Below are 21,670 nucleotides of genomic sequence, written 5' to 3'. Positions count from 1 at the left end.
CAAGGCGTTTATTGTCAAGGTGGAAAGTGGATGAGTAAAACCGTATCCACTTCACAGAATGGGCCTGAGATTAAATACCTTTTGCAGGGAGGAGTGTCTGGGAAGGGAAATTCATTGGCTAAGCTTCCAGGCCTTTAGGTAGCTCATTGTAATGGAGATCTATCTAGAGATCACATCCTCTACCTGTGAAAGACTTGGGGCATTGCCCAATGGCCACTAATCTAGGGAGGGCTGTAGGCTAGTGATGGGCCTGGTATCTTGGGCTGCAGGCTAGTGAAGGGTCTGGTTTCCTGGGAATCAGATGAAATGCTTACTGTCCCTTTTAGTGTCTCCGGGATTCAAGCCTCCTCAACCAGGAACCAGGATGCCTTTCAAGGTCTCAAAAAAGTCTACCATAGGTATAGTAGCAAGGAGTTCTGGAGGATAAACCAAATGGACAAGAACATGCCTTCAAGGTACATGTGTGCAGTCTAGACAGATGAACCACAGAGTAAGCAGGCTCTGCCTACTGATTTGATTAAGTGTGAGTGGTAAGATCCATAGAGTGAAGGCTAGGGTCACTGTGGAGGGTACAGGCCCTTGTTTCTTGCGTCTGACAGTCATCAATGTTGGGATTGCTAACCAGATAGACTCAGTAACTGAAATGCAGAGTAATAATAGTTGCTTTTCATCATGCAGTCCAACAAGCTTTATCTATCAGTGGACATTGGTGTAAATAGTAAAATAATTATTTTGTTCTATGGGCATTGTGTAAATACATTGACTTGTTTCAGTATTAGTTTTACAGTTATCTTGTTTAACATTCATAATTTACTTTGTAAAATATACATTGATGGAAAGAAAAATGCTATTACTGCAATGGAAATAAAGCATCCCGAGGAAATAATTCTTCCTGATAGTCTTGCCTGGCTCCTCTGCTAGTTACCACTAGAGGAGATTATCTTTTCTGTCACCAAGACAGCGGTTACTGGAATTCTCAGCTGTCTGTCCCATCGAGCCTCTTTTTAAGTAAAATACTGTTTTAAGTATTTTCTTTTGTGATCTACATTTCGGAGACATCCCATATTGAAGGCATTATAACATTTAACATTTTAAAAAACATATACTATGTACAAGAGCAGAGCCTTCTATACACCAGCCCTCTTCTAACACTAACTCCAGTATTCCTCATAGTGTGACCTTATGAGGCCAGGTCTGCTATTGTAACTGCTCCACAGATAAGTAAATTCAGCTAAGAGCTCCTCAAAATAACCCAGCAGGCAGGCAGTTATCTGACTCATGTTACAGTTGCTGTGTCCCTCTTATTTTTTAACATTTATTACTATTTCTTGAGATTTTTATACATGGTCATGTATTTATATCACATTCTTTCCCCCTGCAACAACTCCTCGACTTTTTGATTCAGTCTGTCTGTCTGTCTGTCTGTCGTACACACATACACACATAGAGAAACAGAGAAAGAGAGAAACACATTATATAAATACAGCCTGCTGAATCTATTTAGTATTGCTCTTATGTATGTGTGTTCAGGGATGACCACTTGGAATTAGATAGCTTATCCTGGAGCTCATCCCTAGAAAAGATCGGCTTTCTCACTGAGCAGCCATTAACTGCCTATAGTTTTTTATCTAGGGATAGGACCTTGTGAGATTTCTCCCCTCTACCTTGGGATATCAGCTAGTTAGGTCATTGTAGAAAGTCTTCGTTAGGTGGCTATATTGTTAAGATTTCATGGATACAACTCTGTGTCATATATAGAAAACTCTATTTCTCAGTAGGTTTCCTGGTCATCTGGCTTGTATGTATAGTTTTTTTTTTCTCAGAACATCTTACATGCTGTTTCCTGAACCTCGGGTGTATCAATGGACACCCCACATTTAGTAGGTCTTTGAATTTTGACCAGGTCTGAATTTCTGTGATGTCCCCATCTGCTACAAAAACAAGTTTTGGGGTTGTTGATCAAAAAGAGTTACACTTATCAGCAGATACAAGGATAAATTTAGACTGGTGTTGGGAATTATACTAGTTTAGGGTTCAGTGCCTCACCCTCCATGGGTAGTTGATTAGGTTATAGTACCAGACATGAATTTCCTCCTTTTGAATGGGCCTTAAGTCCAATTTGGTTGCTCTTGGCTGCCTTCCAGATGAAAGTCCCACTATTGCACCCTTGAATTATCGTGCTGTGCTGGTCATTGTTGTGGTTTGTAATCATGGTCTGCTGTGCCTCTTACCACTGTCTTTTTACCAGCAGACTGGGACAGTGCAGGGAGAGTAGAGTCTGTCACACGTGTGTAAGCATGCTGTTTGTTTTCAGAGTCATAGGACAATAATGAAGCATGGCTGAAGCTGCAGAGCCGTCTAGCATGCTGAACAGCATTTAAAGGCTGACGAAGCCTGAGGGAGTGTCCTGTGACTGATGTGAACACAGCTAGGTCTTTGGTACCATCAGAAGCATTGAGAAGTTAGAGCTGTCCATGTTGTGGCACTGTGGTTAGGTGTTGGTCCTTGGTATTCCTAGCCTCCTGCTGTGCTCTTAAAGGAAGAGCTCAGTTCAGTCTCCAGCTCAGGCTCTCCTAGTAGGTTTCTGCTTTCAGCATCCTAGTGCCATAAGGGTTTAGGCCAAAGACAGCTTACACTCTTAGAACTTCAGTCAGTGGCTTGAGGCCAGTTGTACCTACAGTGATGAGACACTGAAGCTGGAATTTGAGGGTAGGGGGACGAGTTATAGAAAACTGTGGTTTGGGAGTGGAATATTAACTTAGAAAGGGTTTCAGCCCTAAGTTTTGGTTTTAGGATGTAATGATTCAGAGCTGGGCTACCTCCAGGCCAGGACTGATGCCTTGGTGAGAGACTAAGCTGGCTTTGACCCCTTGGTTTGCATATGTGGTGTATGTTCTTCTCACAGACTGAACAATAGATGAAGTGCGGTTAAGGCTGCATTCTTTGCTGCAGTGCAGCATACTGCCCCACAGCTCCAGTTGTTGGCACTTTGTGTATCACAGTTTCATATTCAGGGAGTTATCTAAAGAAAGATTTGAAGCCCCGCAACATCTAGAAGTAAAATACTGTTGTCTTTTTGCTTTGTTTGAATTACTAATATTGTAACATATCTCTAAAATACCTATTAGAATGGTAACTCATTGTGGATTTTTATGTCAGAATCTGTTGATTCCGTGGAGGCACTAGATTTTTGCACCTGAAGCATGCAGATGTCATAAGCATAGTTTCCTTCATTTCTTATATTTCTTAATATTACATGATTTCAGTGCTATTATTATGAGATAATTACTTTTAATGGCATCCCAAGATATAGAAAGGAGAATGTAGATTACTGAAATGCCAGGATAAACTTAATGTTGAAATCCTACACTGACCTTGACTTGCTCTCTCCATGTTCCTTCCACACACGAGCACCTAGTAGTGAGTCTGAGCCTGGTGGCCCCATAGCATCTCCTGGTGGCCCAAGGCTGGTGCCTCTGGCCTGCCCGCTGCTTACAGAGTACTCCACAGTACGCCACTGGTGCTGCCTTCTTGTCCTGTTTTAAGGAATCAGACACCTAAAATACTGAGCAGTGAGTATTCGCAAGAGAAGCTTGTGGGTTTTGCATTTTTCATGTCTTTCTCAGGTTGCTGAAGATGCTTATAGTTTCTACACTCCCGAGGAAACCCTCAGATAGGAAGCAGATGTGACCATGGCGAGCAGACATCTGGGCCTTAGGTCAGCTACTTTGTATCTCAGGAGTTTTGCTGAAAGTAGACAAATAAGGCAGGTGAATCTGTGATGTGTTTGGGTTTTGTTTCTGAAAGTGCCACCCCCTGTCAGAATAATGTCAGGCAGTAAGGAGGTTTGTTTGCGTGCTTTGATTTTTTTTTCATTCTAACCCAGAATTACCCAGATGGAAGTCTACTAACCCTGTTTCCCAAACACTTGACAAATGTCCCCTTAGCATTCAGTTAGCCGTCATGTTAGTTAGTTCATGTTGCCTATCAGAAGCTGTTTCCTAGCTCAAGTTCTAGATAGAACTTGAACTTGTGCAGTTACTAAAAATGACAATCATAAGAGCACCTGTTGCCTAAAGGTCATCCCTGCAAAGCCCAGTCTTCTGCTTCAGAGTGAGTGAGTCTTCACAGAGGAATACCTCCATTTATAAAGTTGTATGAATTTAAACATATTAGCCAAGAGGATTTTAATTGATCAAGGTTTGAGAAATAGGTACAGTGGATTCTCAACTTGATTTTAATGCATAGAACTAAGATGCCGCCTTAGTCCACTGCATGCTACAGGCTTTCCGTGATCCCCATAAAGATGGTGGGGACTAGGGGTGATAACGTCTTAGCATGGAGATCAAAACAGATTCCAGTGTGGCCCAGTGTTCTGCTCTGTTAGCAAGTGTGGCAGAGCTCTTGATAAAACGTGTTTCCTTTCTGTCTGATCTCAGAAAAAAGGGGAATGTAATGTCTTGGTTAGGGTTTCTATAGATGTGTTAAATACCAATTTAGGGAGGAAAGGGTTTTTTCAGCTTGCTTAAATATCCCAATCATAGTCTATTTGTAGGAACCAGAAGCCATGAAGAAACACTACTTATAGACTCGCTCCTCATGGCTTACTTAGTGTGCTTTCTTATAGCACCCAGGACCATCAGCTCAGGGGTAACACTATTCACAGTTTGCTGGATCTTCCCACATTGACCACTAACCAAGAAAATGCCCACACACATTCCCATAGACCTGTCTGGTAGAGGCCCCTCCTCAATTGGGGTTCCTTCCCTCTAATGACTCCAGGTTTTATCCAATTCACAAAAACTAGCTGGCAAGGACCATTTGGTGGAACTTTAAGTCTTGTGTAACTATTATCATCTTTTTTTCTAGCATCCTCCAGGGCAGACATCAAGGAAATACAGTTCCTGCTCCACCATCTTTCTAGACGACAGCACAGTCAGCCAGCCAAACCTCAAGTACACCATCAAATGGTGGGTGTGCAGACTTCTTTGTTTTTGAATTTGGGGGGCTGTTTGTTTTTGTGGCGTTGCTTTAAGACAAGTCTCTCTAGTTTTGACTGTCCTGGAACTACCTATAGACCAGGCTAGCCTTGAACTTAACAGAGATTTTCCTTCCTCTGCCTCCCAAGTTCTGGGCTTAAAAGCATGGGCCACAATGTCTGACAAGATATTTTTTCAAGGTGTTTTTGTTTTGTGTATTGTGGGTATTTTGCTTGTATCTATGTTTGTGCATTATGTGCCCTGGAGGCCAGAAGAGTGCCTAGGACCCTCTGGGACTGGAGTTACAGAGTGTTGTGAGCTGCCACGTGATTGCTTGGAATTGAACCCTGGGCCGTCTGTAGGAGTAGCCTGTGCTGGTAACCTCTGAGCTGTGTCTCCAGATGTGTTCACTGAATGGCCTGAGTGTCCAGACTTCTCAACGTCACTGGTGCCAAGCTGTTTATTGAATGTGAGGGTCACTGATACTTGGAGATTGTTTATTAGAAGTGATGTATTATTTAGAATATTCAGACATGTGTATTGTAAATATTGAGAGATTAGCATTTCACCTTATTTTAAACATTGATCACCTAAAATTTGACCATTGGTTTGTGTATATACATAGGCAATTTTGCCCTTTCTGTTATGACTGAAGCTATCCTACATAGTGTCAACTGTATAGTGAATGAAATGAGACCTTTCCCTCCAGTCTCAGATGGGGATTTGAGCTAATTAATGCCTAGTGTAGGATGGTCTAACCAGGGCCTCAGAGCCTTGTCTTAAAATAGACTTAGAGGACAAAGATGGAGGGAGGCTTTGGGTCACACGTGTGTGTGTGTGTGTGTGTGTGTGTGTGTGTGTGTGTGTGTGTGTGTGTGTGTGTGTGTGTATACTCTCTTTCCTTGTTTAAAAAAGGAAAGAACACTGGTTTTCCTTTACAGTCCTGTTCCATCAACACAGTGACAGCAACATCAACCCTTGGAAGGGGTTTCAGAGAACTTTACAGCTTGCATGAAAGTCTTAGATATTTTATCTCTGTTTCCTTAAGAAAGTTCACATCTAATAACAACTCATTTTAGCACATGAAGTACTAAAATTACCACCTATAAACTTTTGTTTTCATGGGCAAAGTTTACTCAGTTAGAGGCACTGTGTAGGATTGTATGTGACAGTCACTGACTCAGTCTAGGCATCGAGGACTATAACTAACTTCCATGGTCAGTGTCTTAGTTCTGTAATGGGGAATCGGAGGCCACTTCGATCACATAAGGTTCCTTTGCCCCGTTGCCCCAGCATGGGATGATGGCCCGTGAGCATACACCTAGGGAAACTGGGAAGAGATGCATTATACATAGTACATAGGATAATTATGTGAATGACCTCACTAAACCCACTCACTTCTGAGGATGGAGCTCACCGCTAGAAAATGGACAGTACAGAGAGCTTGTAGATAAAAGTGAAAAGTCTGGTGTCTGTGCTGTGTAGTTCTTGGCAGCTGCTCAAGCTACCAGGTTTCATTGACGCTTCTTCCCAGTAGCAAACCAGAGATGAGAGAGAAGGATGGAGTATTTCCAGAGTATCAGGTAGAAGAAAAGGGCACAAACCATGTACTCGTCAGAAATTCTGATCTGCTGTTTGAACCTGAAATATCTGATTTAGAATATAGGGACTGTGGTAAGGCTATGAATGTATGGGAAGAGTCTCTGAAAACAGTATTACCTTAACTCGGAATCCATTTTATCTTAGCATACGCCCCTCATCAGCTCAGATCCTTAGCGATTTAGGAGGAAAGACTGGTTACTTGCCTCTTGGTCCCGTGCTAGGGTCTGTTCTGCTTCAGTCTCAGGAGACGCAGTACACACATTCTCAGATGTCTGAGAGCTGGCTTTAGTCTCTGCTGTCACTCCTGTCATCCTGACCTCTGGCAGTCTATAGAATGCTATTATTCTCTAGGAACCAGAGCACATTGAAATCCTACCAGTGGTCTGTTTTTAGAGGCAAAGAAAATAACTTTGAGGCATCTTTTTTATATTTGAAGTAAGACAAAAAGAGTAGAAAGAATTTTAGACAATTATTAATTAAAGAAGATAATTTAAAAGTAGTTAGTATACTTGATCATGATGAAAACTATGCCATTTGTCTATTCAGAAGGAAGAGGTTTTATCAAAACGTTCAAGGTGAGTGTCAGTGATTCTGCCCTGAAAGGACACGATGGGAGCACAAAGACACCTGCAGTCTGTGTTGGGACCCCCGCCTACCAAGTCATCCCAGTATAGATAGGATGCTCTCCCGTAAACGTAAGATAACCACAAGTTGCACAGATATGTGTAAGCCTGTTTACTGTGGTGTGAATTAATTACCAAATAGTACATACAGTTTAAATATTTAGCCACAGAGAATGATTCAGTAACTAGTCAAAAGTCAAATTATGAAATATAGCTAGTAGCTTTTAAAAATCGTGTTTATTATCAATATTTCCTAAAAGTTAAAAAAAAAAAGCAACAACATGGCTGTCTAAGCATAGGATGCCAGCTTCTTTGTTCACACACATATAAGTAAAAATAATAACTGACTATCTCAAACTGATAGTAGTTTTTTGGGGGCCAAAGATTGGTTTTTGATTTTCTGTGGGTTTTTTTTGATTGTTGTTGTTTGTTTTGTTTTGTTTTGTTTTGTGGTGTATGCGTGTATGCGTGTGCGTGCGTGTGTGTGTGTGTGTGTCTGTGTCTGTGTCTGTGTCTGTGTCTGTGTCTGTGTGTGTATTTTATTTAGTGACATACTCTTTCTTTGTACCCATACTCACCTCAAACTCAATTCTCCTGCTTCCCAAGTGATGGGATCACAAGTGTTCATTCTTGGTTAAAAAGAATGCTTTAAAGTTATTTCCCCCTGTACCAGGAATCAAATACAAGGCCATACACATGCTAGGCAAGCACTTTTCCACTGAACTACATCTTACCTCAGAGTTGTTTTTATGCTTTCTAAACTTTCCAAAATTCGTGTGGTAAGTATAATGTATTTTATATTAGAAAAGAAATTTGAGGAGAATGAATGTTTGTTACATTCATATATTTGAGAATTTTAGACAGTTTTCAGACAGTGCTTTGGGTAAGTCACAGTGCCATTTTGGGGTGAGTGGCAGTGCTGGATAGCACTGTGAGGTGTGAGAGGAATACCACCCACTGTTTGTGCAGCTCGGTTTCTCTTTCTGGTAGATAGGAAAGCAACTAATGATTTGCTAACCGAGTAGGCCATGAATTGGAGGCTCCTAAGTAAGTTTTATTTGTAGTATTTTTATATAGTACCTGCATTTTAAAAGTGAGGAAAGCTTAAAATCTGATAGAAAAGCTGTAGTCCCCCTCCCCCGGTTATCTGTATTTCCAGCAATAATCTAAAGTCCTGGGCTTGACTACCAGGGCTCCCGAGTATGGAGTATAATCTTGTCAGCACTGGAGGAAGGGGGGCTTTTCCCGTGAACTGTGTGGCTCATAATTAAATGTATTTACCCATAGTGCCTAGTACATGACATGATGAGTGTGTTTATGGAACACTGAATTCCTGTGTTTTATTTTACAGTGTAGCTCTTGCGATATATTACCACATCAAAAACAGGTATGTGGTCACTTAATTCTGTTCTAAGCGTATCATATACTGTCTTACTATGTTCTTCCTGTGTATTCTCTGCATTTATAGTTCCTAGCACACGTCTTCACAGGGCACGGGGTAAAGGTTAATGCACCAGGCAGAGTGCTGGGTAAAAGCTGAGCCCTCTCTGGACCCGGGCAGCAGCCACGTGGTGGTATAGCAGGAGCAGACTTCCTGAGAAGGCTCGAATTCTTCTTCGTTGTTTACTCTCCGTGCAATTTAACTAAGCATTCCATGTTTTATAAATTGTTAGATTTAGGTTGAATTCAGTTGTGGAAATTTTTACATGTAAAGCAAAGCAAGGTAGAGGCTCTCCCTAATAAAGTACATCTTGCAGTGGTTCTATCAGTTTGAAAAGTGAGGTAAAACTGGATTTTTTTAAACCTACCTTAAACGCAGTAATAAGTATTTAAGGTAGCTTTATAGAGGTGAGTTAAATAAGAGCCCTGTCACAGTATATAAACGGCTCCTAGCACCTATATGTGCCCCTTAGAAATGACTATAATTCCAACTCCAAGGAGTGTGATACCTCCTCTGACCTCCAATCAGACGATCTCAGAGGGAGGCACAGTTTTAAAAAGAGGGGGAAATGTGGGCCTGAAAGAACTCTTGAGTAGTTAAGAGTGGACTCTGCTCTTGCAGAGAACCTGAATTTGGTTCCAATACCCCTATCAGGCAGCTCACAACCTCAAAACGGCAGCTCAAAGTGCATCTGATGCCACCACTTCGGCAGAGCTGCTTGCACTCACGTGCACACACACACATAGAGACATGCCAGAAACAATGAAAAAAAAAAATAAGAACATTTTTTAAAGGAAGAAAAGGTTGATAATTCTTTTATTTGCTAATTTAATTCAGCACCATAACTTTTGCTTCAGATCTGGGGCATTAAGCTGTATCCTCTTTTTCAAACATGTTTAACCCAATATTAAGAACTCTGAACGGTATCTGCAGCGCACTGAGAGTAGAGTCTTTCAGTTTTGACCACATCCGTACCAAACTTTTCACTGCTTTCCTTTTATTGGACTTTTACAAAACACACTCTTAATTTTCATCACAAATACTGTTTCACCACTGTCGCATTTTAGTGATTAATGTGATGGTTTATAGACACTGTTATATGCAGAACTAGTTTGAGAATGGGAAGGGCCTCCAAACAGCAAGCTAGCCGTCTACTAGTGGCCTCTGTAACAACTCAGGCTGTTTACCGTGAGCTGAATGATGTTAGGCATGTGGTGCGATACAGATGGCAGCTTCTGGGGAGCAGCATTCTAGAGAAGCAGCCATCTGAGGATAGCAAGCCCCTGGAAGGTGTTCACTGCAGTGGACTGTTCCAGCTGTAATTGTGATTGTGTGCATTGTGGCTTCTGAGAGTTTTACATATAAGAATTACAATTTTGCATCTTTGGTATCTGAGCTAGGATAACAGTAGTAATGCAAGCATTGTCCTGTCATTTCTGTGGTACACTTTTAAACTTTAAAAACACTGATGCCAGAGTTACATGTAAGACCTGTAGTGAGACTCAGATGTGCTTTTAAACCAACTTTTTTTTTTTTAAGTTCCTCACTCTTTTATGTATGTGACACACCAGAAGAGGGCATCAGATCCCATTACAGATGGTTGTGAGCCACCATGTGGTTGCTGGCAGTTGAACTCAGGACCTCTGGAAGAGTCATCAGTGCTCTTAACTGCTGAGCCATCCCTCCAGCCCTTAAACCAGCTTTTAATTAGCATGCTTAAAGAGATTTCTTGGTTCTTTTCTTGTTTTGGTGCTGAGAATTGGGCCAAGGATCTATGGATATTGAGCCTTCCCTCTGCCAGTGAAGTCCATCCCAAAGTCAAGTTAGCTATAAATGATGGCACACAGCATTAAGTGCCTGCTCAGACTTCTGTCAGCCTTTGCATGAGTCCTCAGTTGCAATAACAGAAAGCGCTACTTTGATTATCTGCATTTTACAGATAAGGAAATTGAGGCCCAGAGAGTCTCTTAATCAGTGTTCTCTTGCTGTGAAGAGACCCCATGACCATGGCAACACTTAAAAAAAGACTTGTAACTGCGCTTGCTCACATTCAGCAGTTTAGTCCGTGGTCAGTAGGGCAAGCAGTGTGGCAGCACACAGGAAGCCGTGGTGCTAGAGATGTAGCAGAGAGGTCTATGTCAGGATTGGCAGACAGCAGGAAGAAAAAGAGGCACTGGGTCTAGCTTGAGCATTCAAAGCCCTAAACCCACCCCCAGTTACACACTTCCTCCACACTTCCTTATTCCTATCAAATAATGCCTCTCCTTAGTAACTGAGCGTTTAAACATATGAGCCTATGGGATTCATATCACAGAGAGGTTCAGTAATGCCTTAAGACTGTACAGCTAGTCATTTGAGAAATTTGGAGTTGAGCCAGTCTGCCACCCATATGTTTTGATACCACTGCTCTTGTAGATGAATGTTAATAAACTGGGCCAAAGGTGAGTGGAAGTGGAGAAAGTATAGAGTTAGTCTGATCTGCAGATGGAAGCCTAAGACTCCCTGGGGGGTGCAGAGCAAGTGACTTGTCTTCAGATGTTGTTGTGAACAGCCTACAAACAGCCCTGTAGGGCTAGCCATTTATCTTACAGCTAGATGATCTAGTACTGTTCACCTGAGACACATAGTTTGGTATGGATGGGGAAGGAAACAAGCCTAACTCTCAAGGGATTCATTAAATTTTCTCAGTCATCTTAGCTTAATTCTTAATCTTTTTTCTTTGTTTATTTTCTGTTCTTCCTCACTGTCTCTGCCCCATCCCTTCCACCTCTGAGATGAATCTTATGTATCCCGGGCTGGCCTCAAGCTTACTGTGTTATCAAGAATGATCTTTAGCCTAGAGCCACTCTCAGGTACTGACATTAGAGGGGTACACCGTCACACCTGACTTTTGCCATACTGTGGCTCAGATCTCTGGCTTCATTCATACCAGGCAGATGCTGCCTACTAACCTACATTCCCTGCTCTCTTCAGTTATACTCTTAATCTGTTTTCCTAAATTACTTGTGGCAAATGTTTCTCTGGTATCCTAGATGGTTTTCAAAGTTTCCATTCACTACAAAAAAATTAACAGCACTTTAGATGGTCAAAAGTAAGTTTTGTGCTGACCAGGTTTTCGAGTGGCTTGCCACAGGGAAATTGAAGGGATCTGCTGACTCCTAGTGGCTGGGACATGGTCAGAGACACTGGAGCCAGGTGCACACAAGAGGAAATTTTGCTACAGAGTAAGAAAGAGCCTTTCTTTCGATTGTGTTTGTTTATGCCCTTGCTGCTAGGCTCTTATGAAAGGCACAGGGCACAAGTAGAAATCCTCAGAACTTTTGGTCAGTTCCTATGCTCAATGCTGGAATGGACGCTGGGCTGTTTTATAGAGATGTTAACTTTATAAAGCAGTAATTGGAGTGTTTAATATGATATTATATTTATAATATATAATATGTATGTGTATATATGTATATTTAGGATTAGGTCAGTAAGCCTGGTGTCTCAGGCTGAACCTAAACTTTATACACAAACTGGAAATTATGTGATACTACCCACAAACCACTGGGAGGTTTTTTGTTTCTTTGCTTGTTTGGTCAGCTTAACATAAACTAGAATCATCTACTAAGACAAAAACCTCAAATGAGAAAATGTCTCCATCAGAGTAGCCTATAGGAAGTCTATGGGGGCATTTTCTGATTGAGTATTGATTTAGGAGGTCCTATCTCACTGTGGCCATTTCCACCCTTGGGCAGGTAGTCCTAGGTTGTATAAAATACATTAAACTGTCTTCAGCTCCTGGCTTGAGGTTCCTGCTCTGAATTTCTGCCTCAACTTCTCTTAGTGATCATCTATGATAAGGACTTACAAGCCAAAGATCCCTTTTCTCTCCAAAGTAGGTTTAGTGTTTTATCACTTTAGTAGAAAGGCAAAATAGGACTTGTTTATCATTGTGGCTTTTAAATGAAATTTATAGACAAAACTCAAATTATATTAAACAGTTGAATGTAAGTAGATCTGTCACTGATCAGGTAACATGCTCTCTATAGAGACCAAAACTTCAAGGCTCTTGACCAGAGGCCAGCAACCCAAAGCACCAAATAGACTAGAATCCAACATCTCAAAGCATTTTGTAGGTCAGAGGCCCAAAGCCCAAACTGTTGTGTAAAGCATCAGTTAGCATCCCGTAATTCTGTGTAGACCAGAAGACTAGAAGCTAGCAATTCAAGGTACTGTGTGGACCAGAAGAAGCCAGTAGCCTAAGGTTCTGAGTGGTCAGTAGCCAAAAGCATTATACAGATGAAAAGCTAGCAGCTCCAAGCACTTTGTGCACCAGAAACCAACAGCTCAAAGAACTAATATATCTGAAGCCAACAGCTCAAGGTTCTGTCTATATAAGTTGCTTGCCAGCCGTGATCCAAAGCACTGTGTGGGCCATAGGCCAATAGCCCAAAGCAATGTGTAAAGCAAAAGTTGAAGGCACTATGAGATCAGAAACTAGTCCAAGGTGCTGTGTGGGGCTACAACCCAGTAGCCCAAAGCAGTGTGGGAACCTGAGACCACAACCCTATTTCCTACATGTCGAGCCATGGCTGGCAGCCTGTGTACTGAATGGTCCTGAGTTTCTAAACATATACAAACCAAACATATGCTGCTGTGAGGTTACTGCAGTACAAAGCCTAATTATACCATTTATTAAAGAAGAAAACACGTTTGCGTGTTAGTGAGATGGATGCGCTTATCTATGTTTACATAAAGGAATCTTAGCTGAATATTTGATACTGCGGGACACAGACCTTTAGCATTTTTGATATTTTTATAATTTTTAATGTTGAGGATGCCGCTTCACATACATATCCAATACAAAGTGGCAGAAGTATGTGTAGGGCCATTTCAGAAGTTGCTGGAAATTCTTTTCTTTCCCATACCAAATTTACGGAGTAATAGTTTATGAAACTCAAGTCAGCAACCCAAACTGCGTTTTTAACAATCAGGTATTGTAACACAGTATAATTCAGAGGTGTTAATTTGATGCTTCCATAATGAGAAATGACAATAGGAAAATACCAAAATATTTATTTTTCATAATTAGACCATTATGATTCTACAAAGTCAGATATCTTTGTATAGTAAGAAACACTGGTTCATAATATCCAGGAGTCGAAAGTCCCAGCTGGGGGATTTTGGGCAGTATCCTTGGCGTCATTTGGCATGCAAGCTGAAGTGTGCATACTGGCATACTGTGTGTTCACACCAAAAGCTGAAGTGCAGTCATGTGAATCACCACAGATGGGGGTCGCTAGAAATCTCTCAGAATTGCTGTGTTGTTTGAGTTAGCAGTGTGTGTTGTGACAGTTTAAGACTGATTTCTGTCGCCTGCCGCACGCCCCCTTTCCCAACATCAGTCACCATATACTATCAGAAAAGAAATTGATAGAATTAGATCATTTTAGGTTTGGTTCATTTAAAAAGCCATAGAGGATATTAAGAGGGAAGGCAAAAAATTGTGAAAGCTGTGGACCACATGAAGTAAAGAACTGACCAAGGCAGTCAGCCTTACTGAGAAGCGGGCAGAGTTGGAGAGAAGACATGTGGAAGAGGAATGAACAAGAAGAAGATAATTGACACCTGTATGACGCTGTCAAGGCGAAAACCATTTCTCTGTATTTAGTTAAGCTGAGAAATGAAGAGGAGAGTGTTGGAAATTAAAATCTACACTTTTAATCTTTGTGGATTCTTCAACAAAAATGGATTAATACTGTACTTGAGAACCAGCAATGTCTCCCAAATTTAGCACTTTCTGTCTCTTAAACTACAGTTGAACTGAAATGTGTTTTATTTCATTTTAAGTGGCATTTATTCTGAAGAAAGTAAACTCCAGTTTCTGTTGCTTTCCTTCCCAGGGACCCAGATGGAAGGATGCTCTTAGATATTTTTGATGAAAACCTCCACCCTCTTTCGGTAATCGCCTCCTTATGTTTCATGGGATGGTTTAGTTAGTGTCTCTGGCTTCTGTTAGGTGGCAGTCATCTGAAAACTTCTTTTTTCCTAGAAATCCGAAGTGCCACCAGATTATGACAAACACAACCCAGAGCAGAAGCAGATTTACCGGTTCGTTCGGACACTGTTCAGTGCTGCTCAGCTGACAGCTGAATGTGCCATTGTCACCCTGGTGAGTGTGAGCGGCAGAAACTCAGCACATGACCTGGGGAAACTTGTGAAAGTTTCAGTGTCTTCTGTGAGAGTGTGGAGTGTATTTCACGGTCCCCTTCTAAAATCATCTGTGAAGCCCCACTCAAAGCACTGATGTTTTCAATGCAGATGCGCCCAGCAGGGCTGATGCAGGGTAGTATGAACCAAGAGCATCCTCAGCCAATATCTGGTTGCCTTTTGTTCACTTCCCACAACAGTCTTAATGACAGCATTCCAAGATAGAAAGTGTCAACGAAGTATACACATCCTTGGCCTAGATATAAGAAGTGTGATTATGACTAGCCTCTGGTTTGTTTTAGATAACAGTATAGAATGTCCATTTTAAAACCTCATGGACTGTCTAGATCAGCTTTTTGGGAACTAGGTTTAAGAGTGTAACCTCATTATCCCTGACCATTATGTAGCTCAAACGCTCACATGAGAAGTAAGCATTGCCTATGACTGGGCATGCCTACAGACAGACTCTGGCTGCCGAGTTCCTGGGGAACAGAAAGCTCAGATCTGGAAGGCTTGGTGCTACATCTCCCCATACTAGGCTTTACCAGCCTGGGGTAATGCAACAGTAAGCCATTTGCTCAGTCGTGTGTTAGTTTGTGGGTCCTCACTTCTGCTGGCTACAAAGTGAGACGTGTTCAGATAATCCTTACTGACCCATAGGTTCTAAGATCAAACTGGGAATGCATACATTCTGTTTCCTAACAGGAATTTGTCTTACAAAACAAAAATGGAGCAGCAGCAGGGTTGATAGTTTCTGGAAAAGAAGGGCTGAAAAGTTGGAAGACAATTGAGATTAATGGTAAAATTTATGCTGTGAGAAAACTTTGAGTTATTAATATAAATACTAATATATACTTTAATATAGATTAGTGAGTTTAACTGACATTTCTGTTCATGACATAAAAATATCAATATCGTGAGTCAATAATCTCAATACTTATTTTTCTCCTTCTGTCCTCACCCTGTTCCCAGTCCCCTCATGTCACCTGAGCCTACCATAGAAGCAGTCCCCTTCTAAGGACAAACCTTGGGCCTGCTGTGTTCACTCTTTACTATATACACCACAGATTGGTACATTCTCCAGGGCTGCATAGACTCTTAATAACAAAAAATAGTGTTGCTCTGATTACAAAACTAAGAAGTTTGTATGTGTGTGGTTGTACCGTCGTCATGCTTGAGGTTTTCTTAGTAGCTATTCTTTGCTACTTAGAAATGCAGGGATGTGTTTTCTGGTGTTGAAAGAGCAGACAGAACCAAACTTCCTGATTGGAGTCTTAGTTAAAGGTTACTCACTCAGTTTTCAATAGAAACTGCAAGCCAAATAAAACCAATGTTTCTATTTTCACTGTAAGAAACTCAAAACTTTCAGATTTGTTCTAAAATAAAGTACCATGAGGTCACCAAAGAATACTATCACATCATCTGCAAATAGTGATATTTTGACTTCTTCCTTTCCAATTTGTATCCCTTTGACCTCCTTTTGTTGTCTAATTGTTCTGGCTAACACTTCAAGTTCAATATTGAATAAGTAGGGAGCCATCTCTAGTCCCTGATTTTAGTGGGATTGCTTCAAGTTTCTATTCATTTCGCTTGACGTTGGCTGCTGGTTTGCTGTATATTGCTTTTGCTGTTTAGGCATGGGCCTTGAATTCCCGATCTTTCCAAGACTTTTACCATGAAGGGGCGTTGAATTTTGTTAAATGCATTCTCAGTATCTAATGAGATGATCATGTGGGTTTTTTTTTCCTTTGAGTTTGTTTATATAGTGGATTACATTGATGGATTTCAATATACTGACCCATCCCTACATCCCTTCATGAAGCCTTGATGATCATGATGAATGATCATTTTGATGTGTTCTTGGATTCTATTTCCTAGAATTTTATTTTTTTTTATCAATATTCGTGAGCTAAATTGATCTGAAATTCTCTTTTTCTGTAGAGGCTTTGTGTGGTTTAGGTAAAAGTGTAATTGTGGCTTCAAAGAACAAACTTGGTAGTGTTCCTTCTGTTTCTATTTTGTGGGATAGTTTGGACAGTATTGTTATTAAGTCTTCTTTGAAGATCTGATAGAATTCTGCATTAAACCCATCTGGTCCTGGGCTCTTTTTAGTTGGGAGACATTTAATGACGCTTCTATTTCTTTAGGGGTTATGGGAGTGTTCGGATAGTTTATCTGATCCTGATTTAACTTTGGTACCTGGTATCTGTCTAAAAAATTATCTATTTCCTCCAGATTTACGAGTTTTGTTGAGTATAGGCTTTTGTAGTAGGATCTTATGATGGTTTGAATTTCCTCAGTTTCTGTTATGTCTCCCTTTTCACTTCTGATTTTGTTAATTTTGACACTGTCTCTGACCTCTGGTTAGTCTGGCTAAGGGTTTAACTTTCTTGTTGATTTTTCTGAAGGAACCAGCTCCTGGTTGTGTTGATTCTTTCTGTGGTCCTTTTTGTTTCTACTTGGTTGATTTCACTCTGAGTTTGAGTATTACCTGAAGTCTACTCTGGGGTGTATTTGCTTTTTGTTCAAGAGCTTCTTTGTGCTGTCAAACTGCTAATGTATGCTCTCTCCAGATTCTTTTTGGAGGCACTCAGAGATAGGAGTTTTCCTCTTAGTACTGCTTTCATTGTGTCCCATAGGTTTTGGTATGTTGTGCCTTCATTTTCATTAAATTCTAAGAAGTCTTTAATTTCTTTCTTTATTTCTTCCTTTACCACGTTGTCAAGAAAGTGTTGTTTAGCTTCCATGTATGTGTGGGCTTTCTGTTGTTTTTGTGGTTGTTGAAGACCAGCCTTAGTCTGTGGTGATCTGATAGGATGCATGGGATTATTTCAGTATTCTTGTATCTGTTGAGGCCTGTTTTGTGACCAATTAATTATATGGTCAGTTTTGGAGAAGATATCATGAGGTGCTGAGAAGAAGGTATATTCTTTTCTTTTAGGATGAAATGTTCTATAGATATTTGTTAAACCCATTTGGCTCACTATGTCTCTGTTTAGTTTCTGTTTCAATGATCTGTCTGTTGATAAGAGTGGGATGTTGAAATCTCCCACCATTATTGTGTGAGGTGCAATGTGTACTTTGAGCTTTAGTTAAGTTTCTTTGATGAATGTGGGTGCCCTTGTATTTGGAGCATAGATTTTCAGAATTGAGAGTTCATCTTGGTAAATTTTTCCTTTGCTGAGTATGAAGTGTTCATCTTATCTTTTTTGATAACTTTTGGTTGAAAATCAAGTTTATTTGATATTAGAAAGGCTATTCCAGCTTCTTTCTTGGGATCATTTACTTGGAAAAAAATTTTTTTCCATCCTTCTTCTCTGAGGTAGTGTCTGTCTTTGTCTCTGAGTGTGCTTCCTGTATGCAGCAAAATGCTGGGTCCTCTTTACATATGCAGTCGGTTAGTCTATGTCTTTTAATTGGGGAATTGAGTCCATCGATGTTTAGAGATATTAGGGAATAGCGATTGTTGCTTCCTTTTTCTGTTATTGGAATCATTTTTGTGTGGCTTTCTTATTTTGGGTTTGTTGAAACAAGATTACTTTCTTGCTTTTTCTTAGTGGATTTTCCCTCCTTGTTTTGGAGTTTTGTATCTGTTATCCTTTGTAGGACTGGATTTGTAGAAAGACATTGTGTAAATTTGTTTGTCATACAATATCTTGGTTTCTCCATCTATGGTAATTGAGAGTTTTTCTGGATATAGTAGCTAGCGTTTGCGTTCTCTTAGACATCTGCCCAGGATCTTCTGACTTTTTCAGAGTCTCTAGTGAGAAGTCTGGTGTAATTCTGGTAGGTCTGCTACTTGACCTTTTGCCCTTACTGCTTTTAACATTCTTTCTTTGTTTTGTACATTTTGTGTTTTGATTATTATGTAATGGAAGGAGTTTCTTTTCTGGTCCCGCCTATTTGAAGTTCTGTAGACTTCTTATGTTCATGGGTTAGGGACCTTTTCTCATATTATTTTGTTGAAGATATTTACTGGCCCTTTAATTTTGCAATCTTCACGCTCTTCTATACTTATTATGCTTAACTTTGGTCTTTCCATTGTGTCCTGGATTTTCTGGATGTTTTGGGTCAGGAACTTTTTGTAATTTTCAATTTCTTTGTCTGTTGTTTCAATGTTTTCTGTGGTAACTTCTGCACCCGAAAGTCTTTCTTTTATGTCTTGTATTCGGTTAGTGATGCTTTCATCTATGACTCCTGATATCTCTCCTAGGTTTTCTATCTCCAGGGTTGTCTTTCTCTGTGATTTCTTTATTGTTTCTATTTCCATTTTTAGATCCTGTTCGTTTTGTTCAATTCCTTCACCTGTTTGGTTGTGTTTTCCTGTAATTCTTTAAGGGATTTTTGTGTTTCCTCTTTAAAGGCTTCTACCTGTTTACCTCTGATCTCCTGTATTTCTTTAAGGAATTTATTTACGTCCTTCCTAAAGTCCTCTATTATCATCATGAGATGTGATCTTAAATCACAATCTTGCTTTTTCAGTGTGATGGGGTTTCCAGGACTTGGTGTGGTGGAAGAACTCAGTTCTGATGATGCCAAGTGGCCTTGGTTTCTGTTGCTTATATTTTGCAGCTTGCCTCTAGCTGTCTGGTTATCTCTAGTGCTACCTGCCTTTGCTGTCTCTGACTGGAACCTGTCTTTCCTATGATCCTGGTTGTGTCAGAACTTCTCAGCGTCCAGCTATCTGTGATCCTGTGATTCTGAGATCCCAGGATCCTGACATGCTGAGTGTGTCAGAGCTCTTTGGAGTCAAGCTGTCTCTGGGATCCTAAAATCCTGGTCTGACCAAGCTTCTGAGATCTTGTTGTATCAGAGCTCCTGGGAGTACAGCTTTCTCAGGGTGTTGCAGGAGTGGGTGTGGAGCCAGAACCCTGGGTTTATTTTTGGCCCAAGTATAAGCTGGAAGGAATCTGTGCCCCGGGCAGGCAGGGCTTTGTGCTCCCCTGGTTCCTCTGTGGGCCCAGTTAAACCGCAGTACTTCCAAATGCGACTTCTAGTCCTTGGTGCTTCCTAAGCCCCTCTCTGACCCTGATTGGAGGCTCAGGGTCAGCATAGTGCATCCAGTGGGATCTGCATGTAGACACTGATTGGTGGGTAAATGCTCTCATTAACCTGCCCACTTTCTGTTGTCTGTTGTCATTAAGTCTATGGTGCTGCCTGATGTCCTACCTTTCACTTCACCTAGTACATCTCTGTAAACCCATGCTACTGTCCTGATTCTCTAAGACTTGCCAAAATTGAAGCCTCTCTTGTGAGCCCCCAGTACTATATCTGGTGCGGGTTTTCTTTCTTTAGGAAATTTCTGTCCTCTGTTGGGCTTCCTGTGGAGTTGCTGTCCCCTTCTGGGTGGCAATTCTTTTTCCTGTTCTTTCATAAGAGTACCCAAGCTTCATCTACTGTTTGGCTGTGGGTGTCTGCATCTGTCTGAGTCAGCTGCTGGGTAGAGCTTCTCAGAGGACAGCCTTGTTGGATTCCTGTCTGCAAGCACATCCCTAATAGTGTAAGGAGTTGGTGCTTGCCCATAGGATGAGTCTCAAGTTGGGCTGCTTATTGGTTGGCTATTCCCACAGTCTATGCTTGATCGTTTGTAGAAAAGAAAAGAAAAATGTTGGGTCAAAAGTTTTGTAGGTAGATTGGTGCCCCTACCATCCGTTCTGTTGGGGATCCTGCCTGGCTACAGGAAGAGGCCTCTTGGCGTTCCATAACCCCTATGCTGTGAGTCGTAGCTGAGGACACCCCCATTGATTCTTGGGCCCCTCCCTTATTCCAGTTCTCTGTTTTGTCCTAGAGATGCATGATACTGAGTGAAATAAACTAGGCCCAAGAAGGTCAATATTGTATGATGCACTGATATAAAATACTCATAAGATACCTGTTCATAGAGACAAAAATATACACTAGTGCTTGTAGGAATTGGCAAAAGGAGGAATTGTGGGGGCTGGAAGAGAAAGAAATTGTTTAGAGAGATATATAGAGTTTCACTTGGGGACAGTAGAAAAAGATACATATTGATGGGTAACGATGGTTACTGAACGTGAGCGTGCCTAGTACTGCAGATACAGTTAGAAATGATTGGGCAACAGTGCTGTGACAGGTGTGCTCTACTACAGCAATGACCGTATCAGCAGCCACATGTGAGCTAAAATTACAGTGAAGCTCAGGAGGATCTCTGTGAGGCACATAGTAAGCCCCTGTCTTTAGCAACAAACAGACAAAAAGCTCTGTAACAGACGACAAGATGGCCCCGTGCCACACAAGCCGGAGACCTGTGCTCCATCCTCAGAGCTCACAGAAATTAAAGGAGAGGGCTGGCTCCATAAAACTGTTCTCTGGCTTCCACCTATGTAGCGTGGCACATATCCTCACATATCTACATATACAACAATGGTTTTTTAAAAATAAGTACTGTGTAGGTCAACGGCTTCTTGAGCACTGGCCAAGATCCCGAATGGCACACTTTACTGATTAAGAAAGAATTGCTTAGGTTCGTGGCCTGGACTTTCTTTGTGAGAAAGTGTTGGGATTTACACCAGTCTCAGTATTGACAAGGCGAGCTACATTTTCACTGTTACAGTGTGTGAGTGACCTCAACTCTTTCTCTGAGCATATTCATTGGCCTCAAGCACTTTAAGAATTAGTGTGTTCTGGTGCATGTATGGCCTCCAGATCATTGTTCTCATAGGATTATTGGTTCTTGATTGTGCGAATGGGTGGTTCTGTTTCTTGTGCCTTCTCCTGGGCACCTTTCCTTCTATTCGTTTTGTCTAATTCTGCTGGCTCTGTTAGTTTTTGTTTTAGCTACCATATTTTATTTTATTATTAGTAGCCTGTTT

At 41.0% G+C, this 21,670-nt stretch overlaps 1 protein-coding gene across 1 annotated transcript in view; it reads left to right on the top strand.

Annotated features, from left to right (window-relative positions):
- Ccny (cyclin Y) overlaps positions 1-21,670 on the top strand; it is a 127,856-nt gene that overhangs the window by 79,420 nt on the left and 26,766 nt on the right. The window contains exons 4-7 of the mRNA NM_001191833.1: positions 4,870-4,970; positions 8,556-8,591; positions 14,531-14,588; positions 14,680-14,799. Of these exons, the coding sequence (NP_001178762.1) occupies positions 4,870-4,970; positions 8,556-8,591; positions 14,531-14,588; positions 14,680-14,799 (315 nt within the window). The remainder of the gene's footprint in view (positions 1-4,869; positions 4,971-8,555; positions 8,592-14,530; positions 14,589-14,679; positions 14,800-21,670) is intronic.

The sequence above is a fragment of the Rattus norvegicus genome, chromosome 17 (assembly GCF_036323735.1).
Source record: "Rattus norvegicus strain BN/NHsdMcwi chromosome 17, GRCr8, whole genome shotgun sequence".
NCBI lineage: Eukaryota > Metazoa > Chordata > Mammalia > Rodentia > Muridae > Rattus > Rattus norvegicus.
Note: the sequence above shows the minus strand (reverse complement) of the source record. Positions and strands in the feature narration are given on the sequence as shown.